This window comes from Apteryx mantelli, unplaced genomic scaffold (assembly GCF_036417845.1).
Source record: "Apteryx mantelli isolate bAptMan1 unplaced genomic scaffold, bAptMan1.hap1 HAP1_SCAFFOLD_154, whole genome shotgun sequence".
NCBI classification, from domain to species: Eukaryota; Metazoa; Chordata; class Aves; order Apterygiformes; family Apterygidae; genus Apteryx; species Apteryx mantelli.
In genome coordinates this window covers 45,155-60,456 of record NW_027118507.1, presented here as the reverse complement: position 1 = coordinate 60,456, position 15,302 = coordinate 45,155, and the positions used below count along the sequence as shown (strand labels likewise).

Below are 15,302 nucleotides of genomic sequence, written 5' to 3'. Positions count from 1 at the left end.
CACCGGCCGCGAGCCACGGCGGGATGCAGGGACGGAGGGATGATGGATGGATAAAGGGGCAATGGAGGGATGGAGGGGTGATGGAGGGACGGAGGGATGGAGGGGTGACAGAGGAATGAAGGGATGATGGAGGGATAAAGGAGTGATGAAGGGATAAAGGGGTGCCAGAGGGACAGAGGGATGATGGAGGAATGGAGGGGTGATGGAAGGATGGAGGGATGATGGAGGGATAAAGGGGCAGCAGAGGGATATAGGGGTGATGGAAGGATATAGGAGCAACAGAGGGATGAAGGGATGATGGAGGGATGCCAGAGGGATAAAGGGGCAATGGAGGGATAAAGGGACAACGAGGGATATAGGGGGACAGAGGGATATAGGGGTGATGGAGGGATATAGGGGTGATGGAAGGATATAGGGGTGATGAAGGAATGAAGGGGCGATGAAGGGATAAGGGAGCAATGAAGGAATAAAGGGGTAACAGAGGGATAAAGGGGAGATGGAGGGATATAGGTGTGATGGATAAAGGGATGATGGAGGGATGAAGGAGTGATGGATAAAGGAGTCATGGCTAAAGGGGCAATGGATGGATCTGGGGTGATGGAAGGATATAGGGGTGATGGAGGAATGAAGGGGAGATGGAGGGATATAGGGGTGACGGAGGGATAAAGGAGCAATGGAGGGATATAGGGGAGATGGAGGGATATAGGTGTGATGGATAAAGGGACGACAGAGGGATGAAGGCATGATGGATAAAGAAGTGATGGCCAGATAAAGGGGTGATGGAGGGATACAGGGGCACTGGGGAAGGGATGCGGGGGCGCACGGGGCTGGAACAGCAGGACATGGATAAATGGGGCTGGAGGCAGAGGGGGGGAATGGACACATGGATGCAGGACAGACATCGCCTCACCAGGGCCTGCGTGGCTCCTGGACGCTGGGGCCCCGGGCGGCCGTGGCCGTTAGCGGTGCAGAGCGATGCCGGGTGAAGTTTGCACCTTCATTGCCCGGACGCATGACCCGCCGGGTCGGGGTGGGGGGTGACAGCGGCCCGGACGCCCGGGCCCTCGCCAGCGGCAGTGCTAGAGCGGCGGCAGCCGCTATCAGCGGTGATTTAGCTGTCAGCCGGCGAGCGGGGAAGCAGCGGCTTCGCAATTGCTCCGTCCAGGCGGCCCCGGGATCAAGGCGCCCCCCCCCCCCCCCGCCAGCCCCGCTGCTCCCCCCGGTGCGGCGCAGCGCAGTGCGGCTGGGGGCACCGTGGTCCCGCAGGTGCCGGCCCCACGGCAAGCCCCGGCCTGCCCCACGGTGCTGGGGTGCAGAGATGAGGGGGCGCCGCCATGCTCTGTGTGCGTGTGTGTGCAGTGGTGCACGTGTGTGTGTGTGCGCACATATGTGTGCACGGTGGTGTACGTGTGTGTGCACATATGTGCATGCAGCGGTGTACATTGTGTGCACATGCATGTGTGCATCGGTGCACGTGTGTGTGCACGTGTGTGCATGCATCAGTGCATGTGTGTCTGTGTGTGCACATATGTGCATGCACTGGTGTATGCGTGTGTGCATGTGTGTGAATGCATCGGTGCATGTGTGTGCGCACACTTGTGTGTGTTCCCCTGCAAAGGCTTTTTTTGCAAGTGTGTGTGTTTGCGTGCGCACGGGTGTGCGCCCAACTGTGCTTGTGTGTGTGTGTGTGTGTGTGTCCATTTGCATTGCGTGTTTGTGCATGTTCCTGGATGTCTCTGCAAGTGTGCTGCATGTGTGTTTGCATGTGTTTGCGTGTGTGCCCATGCATGTTTGTGCATGTGCATGCATGTTTGTGCTCCTGGCTGTCCCATGGCATGTGCCAAGCGTGTTTGCGTGTCCGGCCTCCGCAGCCAGTGAGAGGGGAATGACCTACTGCAGCAGCCGGATGCCTGGGCTCTTTCCCCAGCGCCAGAGGGGAGTGAATTCTTGGAGCAGGCAGGGCCGGGAGCCCGCCCGGACGCCAGGGCCCTCTCTGCACGCCTGTAACCTCATCTGCTTTGTCTGCGCCCAGGGAGGGAGCTAGGCCCAGCCGGCGCATGCAGGACTGCTCTGGGCGCCAGGCCCAGGACACCTGGGCCCCCTCCCCACCCGCAGCTCTGCTTTCTGCCCTGCTCTCCTTGGCCTGGGGCACTTTGGGGGCAGAGCAACCCGAGCCCTCGATTCCTGGCTCCGCGGGACCGGCGCAGCGCCCGGATGCCTGGGCCCCTCACCTCGGCCTCGTGGCCGGTGCAGCGCCCAGACGCCTGGGCCCTGTGCCGGGGCTCGGCGCGGCGGCGGGGCAGGGGTGGGTGGGCGCCGCGGGCGGGCGGGCGGGAGGAAGGGGTGTTTCCGCCCTCGCCTATTTGTATATTCCGAGCTCATGAGCTACATTATTCGGGAGAAAATGAATCTTTCATGACTGATTTGTCGACGCCTCTCCTGGCCCCGTTGTTGTTTAATGTTTCAATTTGGAGGAAGCAAACATTCAATCAGGCGGATTAACTGTTTAATGCGTGTCATCAGTCAAGCTGTCTGCTACAGGGCAGCGCCGGCGCCGCCGGAGCAGGCCGGGCTCCGCGCGCCCCGTGTGCCCCGGGCACCGCTCGGCCGTGCCCTGCTCCCGGCTCTCCGGGCGGCGCGGCTGCCGGAGGGGATGGGGCGTGGGGACGGGGTGCGGGACACGGGGATGGGGCATGGGACATGGGGATGGGGCACGAGGCACAGGGATGGGGCACAGGACATGGGGATGGGGCATGGGATATGGGGACAGGGCACAGGGACAGGGCACGGGACATGGGGACAGGGTGTGGGGATGGGGCGTGGGACATGGGGACAGGGCACAGGACATGGGGATGGGGCATGGGACATGGGGACAGGGCACAGGGACAGGGCATGGGACATGGGGACAGGGCACAGGGACATGGGGACCAGGCATGGGGGACAGGGACGGGACTTAGGGAGGGGGTACAGGGCATGGGGACAGGGCATGGGGCAATGGGAACAGAGCACGGGACATGGGGATGGGGCATGTGGCACGGGAACAGGGCATGGGGCATGGGGACAGGACATGGGACATGGGGACAGGGCATGGGGCACAGGGACAGGGCATGGGACAGGGGGATGGAGCATGGGATAACGGGGTCAAGCCAATGGGGATGGGACACGGGGAGGGGACAACGGGGAGGGGACACGGGGAGGGGACACAGGGATGGGACATGGGGACGGGACACAGGGACAGGGCATGGGAACAGGACATAGGGATGGGACACAGGACCTGCAGCCTGTCGGGGACAGGGCCACCGTCCCGCAGCGGTGCTGGGTGACACTGCAGCAGCACAGGGAGCTTCCGTGGAACCGGGGGGGAGGGTGTCACTCTTGTCACCTGCCCCTTCCCCTTGTCCCGGCCTGTCCCGGACAAGGGACCCAGGCGTCCGGGAGGGGACCCAGGTGTCCGGGTGCCGTGTCCAGACGGGCGGCGCGTGGGGGGGGGGTGGTTGGGCGCCGTCGCATCGGTGCTCGCAGGGTTAAAGCCAGGAGGATGCCCCCCCCAAATTATAGCTATCACCCCCCAGAATCCCCCCCTTGTCCTCCAGCAGCCTCCCGGACACCTGGGTCCCCTCCCGGGCGCCCCCAGCCTTGCCGGGGGGGGCAGCGGCGACCCCCCCCCGTGTGGGGGGAGCTGGGGGGGGGGCTCTTGGCAGCCCCCGCCGGTGCGTGTCGGGCCGGGGGGGGGGGGTCGGATACGGCCCGCTCCCTCCTTAATTGCTCCGCGGTGATTAACGGAGGAGCCGGGCGGGGGGGGGGAGCATCTCCCTGGACCCGGGGGGGGGGGGCCCAGGCGTCCGGGCGTGATCCCCGCGAGGGGCGGGGCTGTCCCGGGTGCCGGGACCGGGACCGCGGCGGAGCCTGGGGGGGGGGCCGGGGGGAACCGGGACCGCTGGGGATGGGGGGACCCGCCCGGTGCAGGGGGCTTCCCGGCCGGTGCAGCCGGTTCCCAGCCCGGTGCATAGGGGGGGTCCCAGCCCGGTGCATGGGGGGGGTCCCAGCCCGGTACAGAGGTCCCGGCCGGTGCAGCCGGTTCCCAGCCCGGTGCATAGGGGGGGTCCCAGCCCGGTGCAGGGGGGTCCCAGCCCGGTACAGAGGTCCCGCCCGGTGCAGCCGGTTCCCAGCCCGGTGCAGCCGGTTCCCAGCCCGGTGCATGGGGGGGGGGTCCCGGCCGGTGCAGGGGTCCCGGCCGGTGCAGGGGGGGTCCCGGGCGGCGGGCGGGCGCGGCGGGCCCGGGCAGCGGAGCGCAGCGGCCCGGCGAGCTGATCAATATTCGATTTAGGTGCTAATTCGCCGCCTCTCCGCAGCTGTCAGCGGGTGATGTATGGGCGGGCGGCGGGGGTCGCCGCGAACCGGCGCCGGCTCCGCCGAACAATGGGCCGGGGGGGGGCACGGGGCACCGACCCCCCCCCCCCCCGCGAACCCCCCCTCCCCCCCCGCCGCGGGTCCCGCCGGACCGGGCTGAGCCGGGCGGCACCGGGGCAGCGGCAGCGGCCGGGAACCGCCGGGCTCGGCACAGCGCAGCGTGGCCGTAACCGACCCCAAACCCGGGCTTGGGGATCCCGGAACCAGCCGACCCCCCTCCCCGGGCCGGGGGAACCCCAGAACCAGCCCCTTTTGGGTCAGGGGACCCCAAAAACAACCCCGACCCTGAGCTTGGGACCCCAGAACCAGCCCCTTTTGGGTCAAGGAACCCAATAACCAGCCCTTCTGGGCCAGGAGACCCCAAAAAACAGCCCTTCTTGGGCTAGGGCACCCTGTAACCAGCCCCCGAGTCTGGAGACCCCATAACTAGCTCCTTTTGGGCCAGGGGACCCCAAAATCAGCCTCTTTGGGGCCAGGGGACCTATAACCAGGCCATTTTGGATCAAGGAACCCCATAACCAACCCCTTTTGGGGCAGGGGACCCATAACCAGGCCCTTTTGGGCCAAGGAAGCCCATAACCAGCCCTTCCTGGACCAGGGGACCCCCCAAAACAGCTCTTCCCGGGCTAGGGAACCCCATAACCAGCCCCCGAGTCTGGGGACCCCATAACCAGCCCCTTTTGGGCCACGGGACCCCCCAAACAGCCCCTTTTGGGTCAAGAAAGCCCATAACCAGCCCTTCCTGGGCCAGAGGACCCCAAAAAACAGCCCTTCTTGGGCTAGAGAACCCCATAACCAGCCTCTGAGTCTGGAGACCCCACAACTAGCTCCTTTTGGGCTGAGGAACCCCCAAACCAGTCCCTTTTGGGTCAGGGGACCCCATAACCAGACTCTTTTGGGTCAGGATACCCATAACTAGCCCCTTTTGGGTCAAGGAACCCCATAACCAGCCCTTTCTGGGCCAGGGGATACTAAAAACAACCCCTTCTGGGCCAGGAGACCCCAAACCAGACTCTTTTGGGTCAGGACACCCATAACTATCACCCTTCCAGGTCTGGGGACCCCCATAACCAGCCCCCCCTAAAGGAATGGGGGTCCCCCATAATCAGAGCCCCTCCAGGCCAGGGGACTCAGTTACCAGCCCCCTTCTGCCCCCCACCATGCACCCCCAGAGCCTCCCCCATAACCAGCCCCCCGGGGGCGAGGGCGCCCCATAACCAGCCTTCCCCATGCGGGGCACTTCGGGGGGGGGGGTCCCTGTCGCAGCCCCCCAGGCCGGGTCCCCCGAGTCCCTCTCTCCCCCATTTCCCCCCACACACCTCCGGGACCCCCCCCTTATCTCCCCGCCCCCGTGTTTGCCCCCCCCCCGCGCCGGCGGGGGCTGCTCCCACTCGCGGCGAAGATGGATCGCGGCGGCGGCGCCGCTCCCCGCCGGCCGCACTTTAATTAACACTTTAGTTAATTAGTTCGGGCCCATTTACGAGTAAAATGTTTTTATTAGGGAATTTGCATGGCGGCGCGGGGTGATGGATGGCGCGTCCCCGCGGAGCCACCCCGGTGCGCGCCGCGCCGTAAACAGGAATCAATCAGGGGGGGCGCGGGGGGGCCGGGGACACCCTGGGCCGGGGGGGGGGGGGACACCGCGGCCGGGGTGCGCCTGGCTCGGGGCCGGGGCTGAGGGTGCTCCTGGGGGGCCCTAGGGTGCACCTAGGGGGGGGCTCTGGGGTGATCCTGGGGGTCCTTGAGATGCTCCTGGGGGGGGGGCTTCGGGGTGCTCCTGGGGCTGGGTATGGGGGGGGCCTTGGGGTGCTCCTGGGCTTTAGGGTGCTCCAGGGGGGCTTTGGGGTGCACCTAGAGGGGTTTTGGGTGATCCGGAGGGTCCTTGGGGTGCTCCTGGGAGGGGCTTAGGGTGCTCCTGGGGGAGTTTTGGGGTGCTCCTGGGGCTGGGTATGGGGGGGGGCCTTGGAGTGCTCCTGGGGAGCCTTAGGGTGCTCCTAGGAGGGCTTCGGGGTGTTCTTGGAGGGGCTTAGGGTGCTCCAGGGGGGCTTTGGGGTGCTCCTGGCTCAGGGTTGGAGTTGGGCATGGGGGGTCCTTGGGGTGCTCCTGGGGGTCCTTGGGGTGATTCTGGGGGGGCTTCAGGGTGCTCCTGGCTTGGGTTTGGGGCTGGCTATGTGTGGGGGGTGTCCTTGGAGCACTCCTGGGGGGCCTTGGGGTGATCCTGGGGGGCTTAGGGTGCTCCTGGGGGTCACTGGGGCGCACCTGGCTCAGGATTGGGGCTGGGTACGGGAGGGGTCTTGGGATGCTCCAGGGGGGCCTTGGGGTGCTCCTGACTCGGAGCTGGATGTAAGGGGGATCTTTGGGGTGCTCCTGGGGCTGGTTTTGGGGTGGGGGAACGGGAGGGCCCGGGGGGCGGGGGCTGCCCCGTTGCCCCGTGTCCCTACTGACGGCCGCGGGTCGCCCCGGGCTCGGAGCCGGGCCCAGCTCGGGACGGAGCTGCCCTCGTGTGGGAGTGGGGCGCAGTGCAGCGGGGCGCCCGGACGCCTGGGTCCCCGCGGCAGTGGGGCCTGTGGGGCGGAGCGGGGCCCCCGGACGCCTGGGCGGGGGGGGGCGCGCCCCATAAGTGAGGTCACTGCACACACACACCCCCCCCCCGGTCGCGGAGCCCCCAGATCCCGCCACTCGCTGTTGCAAAAAGGCGCAAATCCCCCCAAATGCTCCCGGACCCCGAGCACCCCCTCTCTGCCCCACAGCCCCCAACACCCCTCTGCCCCACAGCCCGCCTGCCCCACAGCCCCCAACTCCCACGTGCCCCATGGCCTCCAACTCCCATCTGCCCCAATGCAGCCTGCTGTCTGCCCTATAGCCCCCCCCAACCCCCCTTCTGCCCTATAGCTCCCCATACGCCTCTCTCTGCCCCCCCTATCCCCTTCTGCCCTATAGGCCCCATATCCACTCTCTGCCCCCCCATGCCTCCTTCTTCCCCATAGCCCCCATGCTCCTCTCTGCCCCCAAACCCCCTCTCTGCCCCCCATGCCTCCCCCTGCCCCCCACAGCCCCCAAGCCCCCTCTGCCCCCATAGTCCCCGCTGCCCCATAGCCACCAAGCCCCCCCATCTGCCCCCCATAGCTACCCCTGCCTCGTAGCCTCTAAACCCCCCGTCTTCCCCCTGCCCCCCATAATCCCTCCACCCCATAGCCCCCGCTGCCCCACAGCCCCTAACCCCCCCCCGTCTGCCCCATAGCCCGCCTCCGCCCCCCATAGCCCCCCCTGCCCCATAACCCCGCCGCCCCCCGCCCGGCCCCGGCCCCGGCCCCGGCGCGGCGGGCGGCAGCCGATAAATCTTCATCAGGCGGCGGTGATTAACGGGGGGGCGGCGGGGAGCGGGACCTGCCCATTAGCGCTAATGGGAAGATGGAGAGGGGCTGTCGCCGCCGCCCCCGCGCCCCCCCCCTGCCGCCCCCGCGCCCCCCCCCGCCGCCCCCGCGCCCCCCCCCCCCCCCCGGCCGCCGCCGCTGCCGCCGCCGCCGCCGCTCAGGGGCCGTTTCCGCCCGCCGCCCGCGCAGGGGGGGAGGGGGCAGGACCGGGGGGGGCACCGGGGCAGAGCTGGGGGTCAGCGCCGGGGGGGGGGGAGCAGGAACCCTGGGGGGGGGCGGATTGGGGTGGCAGGGACTGGGGGGACCCGGGGGGCAGGACCGGGGGGGCCGGGAAGGAGGTGAAATGGGAGGGGCAGGAGAGGGGCGGACCTGGGGGGCACGGAAGGGAGGGGGGTCTGGAGAGAGGGAGGGAGGGATGGAGGGGTGGATGGAGAGGGAGAAGGAAGGAGATATAGAGGGGAAGATGGATGGAGAGAGGGAGGGAAGGAGAGAGAGGGGATGGATGGAGGAGTGGATGGAGAGATGGATGGATGGAGGGGTAGAAGGAAGGAGATGGAGAGATGGGTGGAGAGACAGAGGAATGGAGGAGTGGTTGGAGAGAGAGATATAGGGGCAGATGGATGGAGAGAGAGAGGGAGAGAGAGGGGATGGATGGAGACATGGAGGAATGGATGGAGAGACAGAGGGATGGACGGATGGATGGAGAAGGAGAAGGAAGGAGATATAGAGGGGCAGATGGGCAGAGAGAGGGAGGGAGAGAGAGGGGATGGATGGAGAGATGGAGGAATGGATGGAGGGATGGAGGGATGGATGGAGAAGGAGAAGGAAGGAGATATAGAGGGGCAGATGAATGGAGAGAGGGAGAGCGTCCCTGAGGTCTCTATGGTCCTGGGGTGTCCCAGGGTCTCAGGGGTGTCCCAGGGGTCCCTCATGGTCCTGGAGGTCCCTGGGGGTGGCTCTGGGAAGTCCCTGGGGTCCCCCATGGTCCTGGGGGGGGGTCCCTGGGGGTCCCTGGTGGGTCTAGGGTGTCCTTGGGGTCCCAGTAGTCCCTTGGGGACCTCCTCAGAGGAAATCCTGGCTCTCCAGTGGTCCTGGGGGCACATGGGGGTCCATGAGGTCCTCAGTGGACCTGGGGGGGGGCATCTCTGGGGTGTCCTTGGTGGGTCCCCAGCAGCTCTGGGGTGTCCCTGAGGTCCCCAATGGCCCTGGAAGGTCCCAGACAAGGTCTCTGAGGTTCCTGATGACTCCAGGGTGTCCTTGAGTCTCCCAGTGGTCCTGGGGAGTCCCTGGGGTGGCCCTGGGGGGTCCCTGGGGTCCCCAGTGGTGCTCAGGGGGCCTCTGAGGGGGGGGTTCTAAGGGTCTTGGTGGCCCCCTGGGGTCTGTCCTGGTCCTGGGGGTCTCTGGGGTTGTCCCTGGGGTCCCCAACTGTCCTGTGGGATCTATGGGGGGTTCCTGGGGGTTCTCAGGGTCCTCAATGATCCTGGGGTGTCTACGGGGGGGGGGGTGGGGTGTCCGTGGGGGATTCTGGTGTCTCTAGGTCCTCAGTGGTCCTTCTGGGGGGGGAGCCTGTGAAGGACCCGTGGGGGTCCCCTGTGGCTGCTGGGGTCCCCAACAGTCCTTGGTGCCCCTTTGTGGGGCCTTGGGGGTCCCTGGTGGCTCTGGGGTCTCCAGTCATGCTGGGGGGGGGGGTCCCCCATGGCCTCTGAGGACCCCAAACCTTCCTGGGAGGCGGGCAGGGGGGGCACAGCTCGGTCCCCCAAAACGCCTCCCCCCCCCCCCGCCGCCAGCCCCCTTTGCACCGTTCCCCCCCCCAACGCACGCAGCTCCCAGACTACATCTCCCAGAATGCCCCGTGCGCGCTCAGGGAGGGGAGGGGAGAAGCCTCGCTCTCCCGTCATGCCTTGCGCTCCGCCCCGCCCCCGCCCCCGCCCGCGCCGCGGCGCCCCCCCGCGCTGCCACGCGGCACCGCGATTCCGCCCCGCGCCGCGAGCAGGTGAGGGCGGGGGCGGGTCGCCATGGCAACGGGGAGCTCCGTTTTGGGGAGGGGGGGAACTGTCCTGGATACCCCCCCCCCGGGCCCCAAACCTCAGGCCGCCCGGCCGGGCCCGTAACCTGCCCCCCAAACCGCCCTGCAGCCCCATAGAGACAAGGCCTGAGCCCCCCCCCCGCCCCCCCAAAACCGCCCTGCAGCCCCATAGAGACAAGGCCTGACCCCCCACCCTCCCGCCCCCCCAAACCACCCTGCAGCCCCATAGAGACAAGGCCTGAGCCCCTCCGCCAAGCCCCATCCACCCCCCCCCCATGTCTGCAATGGGATTCCAACCCCATATTTTGGGGGAGAGGGGCTGCCATCCCCTATAACCTTTCCCCCATTTCCCCCCCCCCCCCAGCACCATGGCGGGGACCCCCCCCCAGGAGCATCTCTTCAACCCCACGACGGAGAACGACCCCCTGGCCGGGCTGGGCACCAAGTGAGGATGGGGGGGGGGGGGGTGGTTCGCCGTGGGGTGGGGACATCCCCCGTGCCGTGGGGCAGGGCCGCCATGGGGCGGGGGGGGGGGGGGATGCCGTAGGTCCAGCGGTGATTTGGGGGTGTGGGAGATGTGGGGCAGAGCGCACTGCTGTGGGTTCCCCCTGGTTTGGCCCTCTGGGATGCCGTGGATCGGGGCCGCTGTGGGGCAGAAGGGAATGCCGTGGGGCACAGGGATGCCACCGTGGGCCCAGCTGTGTCCGGGCTGTGAGGATGGATGGCGTGGGAGCCGTGGGGCAGGGCGTGCTGCCGTGGGTCAGCCCTGCTGTGTCCTCCAGGATGCTGTGGGGAAGGACTGCTGTGGGGCAGAGGGGTGCTGTGGGTCAGGGCTGCCATGGGGCAGAGGGATGCCATGGGTCGAGGCTGCCATGGAGCAGAGGGGCGCAGTGGGGCAGAGGGGTGCCATGGGGCAGAGGGGCTGCCATGGGTCAGGTCTGCTGTGGGGCAGAGGTTGCCGTGGGTTGGGGCCACCATGGAGCAGAGCGGTGCTGTAGGTGGCAGCCGCCGTGGGGCAGAGGTTGCCTGTGAGTCGTGGCCGCCATGGGGCAGAGGTTTCCGTGGGCCACGGCTGCTGTGGGGCAGAAGTTTCCATGGGCTGGGTCCACTGTGGGGCAGAGGGTGCCGTGGGACGGGGCCACCGTGGGGCAGAGGGCTTCGAGGGCCAGGGCCGCCGTGGGGCCGCGGGCGCCATGGGGCGGAGGCGCGGTGGGGCAGCGCGTGTCCCGCAGGCTGCCGCTGCCGGCGGCGGCGCGGCGCTGGCTGGAGGCCCGGCGCGCGGGGGTCCGGCCGTGGGGCGCCTTCCTGGACCAGCGGCGCTTCGGGACCCCCCGCAACTTCGGGGAGCTCTGCCAGCGCCTGGCGCACAACGGCGAGCGCTTCCAGAGCAACTACCTCTGCGTCTTCCTCGGCCTCATCCTCTACTGCCTGTGAGCCCAGGGGCGGGGGGGCGGCAGTGGGGCGGGGGGGGGCGGCAGGGGGGTTTGGGGGCTGCTGGGGGGCAGGAGGGGGAGTCGAGGCTGGAGGGTGCTGTGGGGCAGGATGGGGAGCAGCGGTGCGGGTTTGGGGGCTGCTGTGGGGCGGGATGAGGGGTTGAGGCTGGAGGATGCTATGGGGCAGGATGGGGGGGCTCGGTGGGGGTTTGGGGCTGCTATGGGGCAGGATGGGGGGCTTGGTGGGGCTGCTATGGGGCAGGAGGGGGAGTTAAGGCTGGAGGATGCTATGGGGCAGGATGGGGGCTCGGTGGGGCTGCTATGGGGCAGGAGGGGGAGTTGAGGCTGGAGGATGCTATGGGGCAGGATGGGGGGGGCAGCGGTGGGGGTTGTGGGGCTGGTATGGGGCAGGATGAGGGGTTGAGGCTGGAGGATGCTATGGGGCAGGATGGGGGGCTCGGTGGGGCTGCTATGGGGCAGGAGGGGGAGTTGAGGCTGGAGGATGCTATGGGGCAGGATGGGGGGGCAGCGGTGGGGGTTGTGGGGCTGGTATGGGGCAGGATGAGGGTTGAGGCTGGAGGATGCTATGGGGCAGGATGGGGGGCTCGGGGCTGCTATGGGGCAGGAGGAGGGGAGTTGAGGCTGGAGGATGCTATGGGGCAGGATGGGGGGGGCAGCGGTGGGGGTTGTGGGGCTGCTATGGGGCAGGCCGGGAGGGTCAGGGCTAGGGGCACTGGGGGCTGCCGTGGGGCAGGGGCAGCCCCGGGGCCGCCTGCCCCCCAGGCCCCCCGCGTGCCCCACACGTCCCCCCCCCATCGCCCCCCAGCATCACCTCCCCGCTGCTGCTGGTGGCTCTGGGCGTCTTCTTCGGCGCCTGCTACGTCGTCCGCCTGCGCGCCCAGCAGGCGCCCCTGGCCCTCTTCGGTGAGACTGGGGGCGCTGGGAGGCACTGGGAGCGACTGGGAGGGCGTCAGGAGGGACTGGGGGGCACTGGGAGGCACTGGGAGCGACTGGGAGGGCGTCAGGAGGCACTGGGGGGCGCTGGGAGGCACTGGGAGCGACTGGGAGGGCGTCAGGAGGCACTGGGGGGCACTGGGAGGGCGTCAGGAGGGACTGGGGGGCACTGGGAGGCACTGGGAGCGACTGGGAGGGCGTCAGGAGGGACTGGGGGGCGCTGGGAGGGCGTCAGGAGGGACTGGGGGGCACTGGGAGGCACTGGGAGCGACTGGGAGGGCATCAGGAGGCACTGGGGGGCGCTGGGAGGGCGTCAGGAGGCACTGGGGGCACTGGGAGGCACTGGGAGCGACTGGGAGGGCGTCAGGAGGCACTGGGGGGCGCTGGGGGGCACTGGGAGGGCGTCAGGAGGCACTGGAGAGCACTGGGAAGGCATCAGGAGGGATTGGGGAGCACTGGGAGGCACTGGGAAGCACTGGGAGGCACTGGGGGGCACTGGGAAGGCATCAAGAGGGACTGGGGAGCACTGGGAGACACTGGGGGCACTGGGAGGGCATCAAGAGGGACTGGGAAGCACTGGAGACACTGGGGGGCACTGGGAGGGCATCAAGAGGGACTGGGAAGCACTGGGAGACACTGGGGGGCACTGGGAGGGCATCAGGAGGTACTGGGGAGCACTGGGAGGCACTGGGGGGCACTGGGAGGGCATCAGGAGGGACTGGGGGGCGCTGGGAGGGCGTCAGGAGGGACTGGGGGGCGCTGGGAGGCACTGGGAGTGACTGGGAGGGCGTCAGGAGGCACTGGGGGGCGCTGGAGGGCGTCAGGAGGGACTGGGGGGCACTGGGAGGCACTGGGAGCGACTGGGAGGGCATCAGGAGGCACTGGGGGGCACTGGGGGGCACTGGGAGGGCGTCAGGAGGCACTGGAGAGCACTGGGAAGGCATCAGGAGGGATTGGGGAGCACTGGAGGCACTGGGAAGCACTGGGAGGCACTGGGGGGCACTGGGAAGGCATCAAGAGGGACTGGGGAGCACTGGAGACACTGGGAGGCACTGGGAGGCACTGGGAGGGCATCAGGAGGTACTGGGGAGCACTGGGAGGCACTGGGGGCACTGGAGGGCATCAGGAGGTACTGGGGAGCACTGGGAGACACTGGGGGGCACTGGGAGGGCATCAGGAGGGACTGGGGAGCACTGGGAGCACTGGGAAAGGTGGGGGGGGTCCTCAGCGCCCCCCCCGACCCCCGTGTCCCCCCCCCAGGCCGGGAGCTGACCACGGCCCACCAGTACGGGCTGGCGGGGGGCATCTCCCTCCCCGTCTTCTGGCTGGCGGGGGCCGGCGCCGCCGTCTTCTGGGTGCTGGGTGAGTGACCCCCCCCCAAAATAAACCTCCCCCCCCCAAATTACCCCCCCAAAAAACTGCCCCCCCTAAAAAACTGCCCCCCCAAAACTGCCCCCTGAAACTGCCCTCCCTGAACCCCACAAACTGCCCCCAGCATGTACCGGGGGGGGGCACCCAGGCTGGCGGGGGGGGGGGCCTGGTGTTTCGGGGGGGGGTCGGGTAGGGGGGGTCCTGGCTCGCCCCTGACCCCCCCCCGTTGTCCCCCCCCCCCAGGGGCGACGCTGGTGGTGATCGGGTCCCACGCCGCCTTCCGCCAGCTCGACCCCGCCGAGGCCCCCGAGCTGCAGATGGAGCCCGTGTGAGACCCCCCCCCGGATGCTGCGACCCCCCCCGGATGCTGCAACCCCCCCCAAACACAGAATTACCCCCCCAGGGCGTCAATCCCCCCACAATCCCCCCCAACATGGCAACTCCCCCCCCCAAATATCCCCCAACCCCCCAAAATGCTGCAGCCCCCCCCAGAGCCCCCCCACTGCAGCCCCCCAGCACGGCAACCCCCCAAAATGCTGCAGCCCCCCCAGAGCCCCCCCACTGCAGCCTCCCAGCACAGCAACCCCCTAAAATGCTGCAGCCCCCCCAGAACCCCCCCACTGCAGCCCCCCAGCACGGCAACCCCCCAAAATGCTGCAGCCCCCCCCAGAACCCCCCCACTGCAGCCTCCCAGCACAGCAACCCCCCAAAATGCTGCAGCCCCCCCCAGAGCCCCCCCACTGCAGCCCCCCAGCACGGCAACCCCCCAAAATGCTGCAGCCCCCCCAGAACCCCCCCACTGCAGCCCCCCAGCACAGCAACCCCCCAAAATGCTGCACCCCCCCCAGAACCCCCCCACTGCAGCCCCCCAGCACGGCAACCCCCCAAAATGCTGCAGCCCCCCCAGAACCCCCCCACTGCAGCCCCCCAGCACAGCAACCCCCCAAAATGCTGCAGCCCCTCCAAAGCCCCCCCACTGCAGCCCCCCAGCACAGCAACCCCCCAAAATGCTGCAGCCCCTCCAAAGCCCCCAGTGCACCCCCCCAAAATACACACCCCAAAATACACCCCCCCACTGCCACCCCCCCACTGCACCCCCCTCCCCAAAATACGTCCCCCCCCAATGCACCCACATACGGCTGCCCCCCCCAGCACCCCTTCATTTGGGGTGGTCCCCATGGGGGGGGGCAGAGCCCTACTGCCCCCCCCCCCGCTGCAGGGCCTGGGGGGGGGGTCCATGGCCCCCAGCCGAGCTGCCCCCCCCCCCATTGCTGCAATAAAGCTGTTGTGTGTCTGGCCACATGCGTGTGCGTGGTTTGGGGGGGGCACCCAGGACATGCGACACACGTGTGCGCAGCTGCACGGGTTCACACGTACACGCCCCACGCATGCTTGGCGCTGGTGTGTGCTGCACATGCGTGTGCACGGCTGCGTGGGTTCACACGTACATGCCCCACGTGTGCTCGGTGCTGGCGTGTGCTGCACATGCGTGTGCGCGGCTGCGTGGGTTCACATGTACACGCCCCACGTGCTCGGCGCTGGTGTGTGCTGCACACGCATGTGCCCGGCCCCTCGTGCCCCCTTGCCGCACGCACACAGCTCCCTGCACACGCCGCACACACCCATGCATGTCCTGCACGCATAGCTCACGCGTGCCACGCACAGGCCGCACGCATGTGCATCCCCACACGTGTGTGCATCCCCCTGTGCACCACATGCCACGTGCAGGCCACA

General features: G+C 68.5%; 2 protein-coding genes across 2 annotated transcripts; one reads left to right on the top strand and one right to left on the bottom strand.

The window, feature by feature from the left end:
• Positions 1-9,707: 9,707 nt before the first annotated feature.
• RABAC1 (Rab acceptor 1) lies at positions 9,708-14,868 on the top strand. Its single transcript, XM_067316853.1, has 6 exons — positions 9,708-9,777; positions 10,175-10,255; positions 11,043-11,240; positions 12,070-12,167; positions 13,458-13,559; positions 13,812-14,868. Exons 2-6 carry the CDS (start codon positions 10,179-10,181, stop codon positions 13,898-13,900), a joined length of 564 nt encoding a protein of 187 aa, XP_067172954.1. The 5' UTR covers positions 9,708-9,777; positions 10,175-10,178; the 3' UTR covers positions 13,901-14,868.
• Positions 12,179-13,069, bottom strand: LOC136995819 (nuclear pore complex-interacting protein family member B12-like; the record flags this gene model as incomplete). Its single annotated transcript, XM_067316872.1, is given in 3 exon segments — positions 12,179-12,310; positions 12,312-12,422; positions 12,866-13,069. Coding segments are annotated over 3 exon segments (447 nt in total), but the record flags the coding sequence as incomplete, so codon positions are not given.
• Positions 14,869-15,302: the final 434 nt, after the last annotated feature.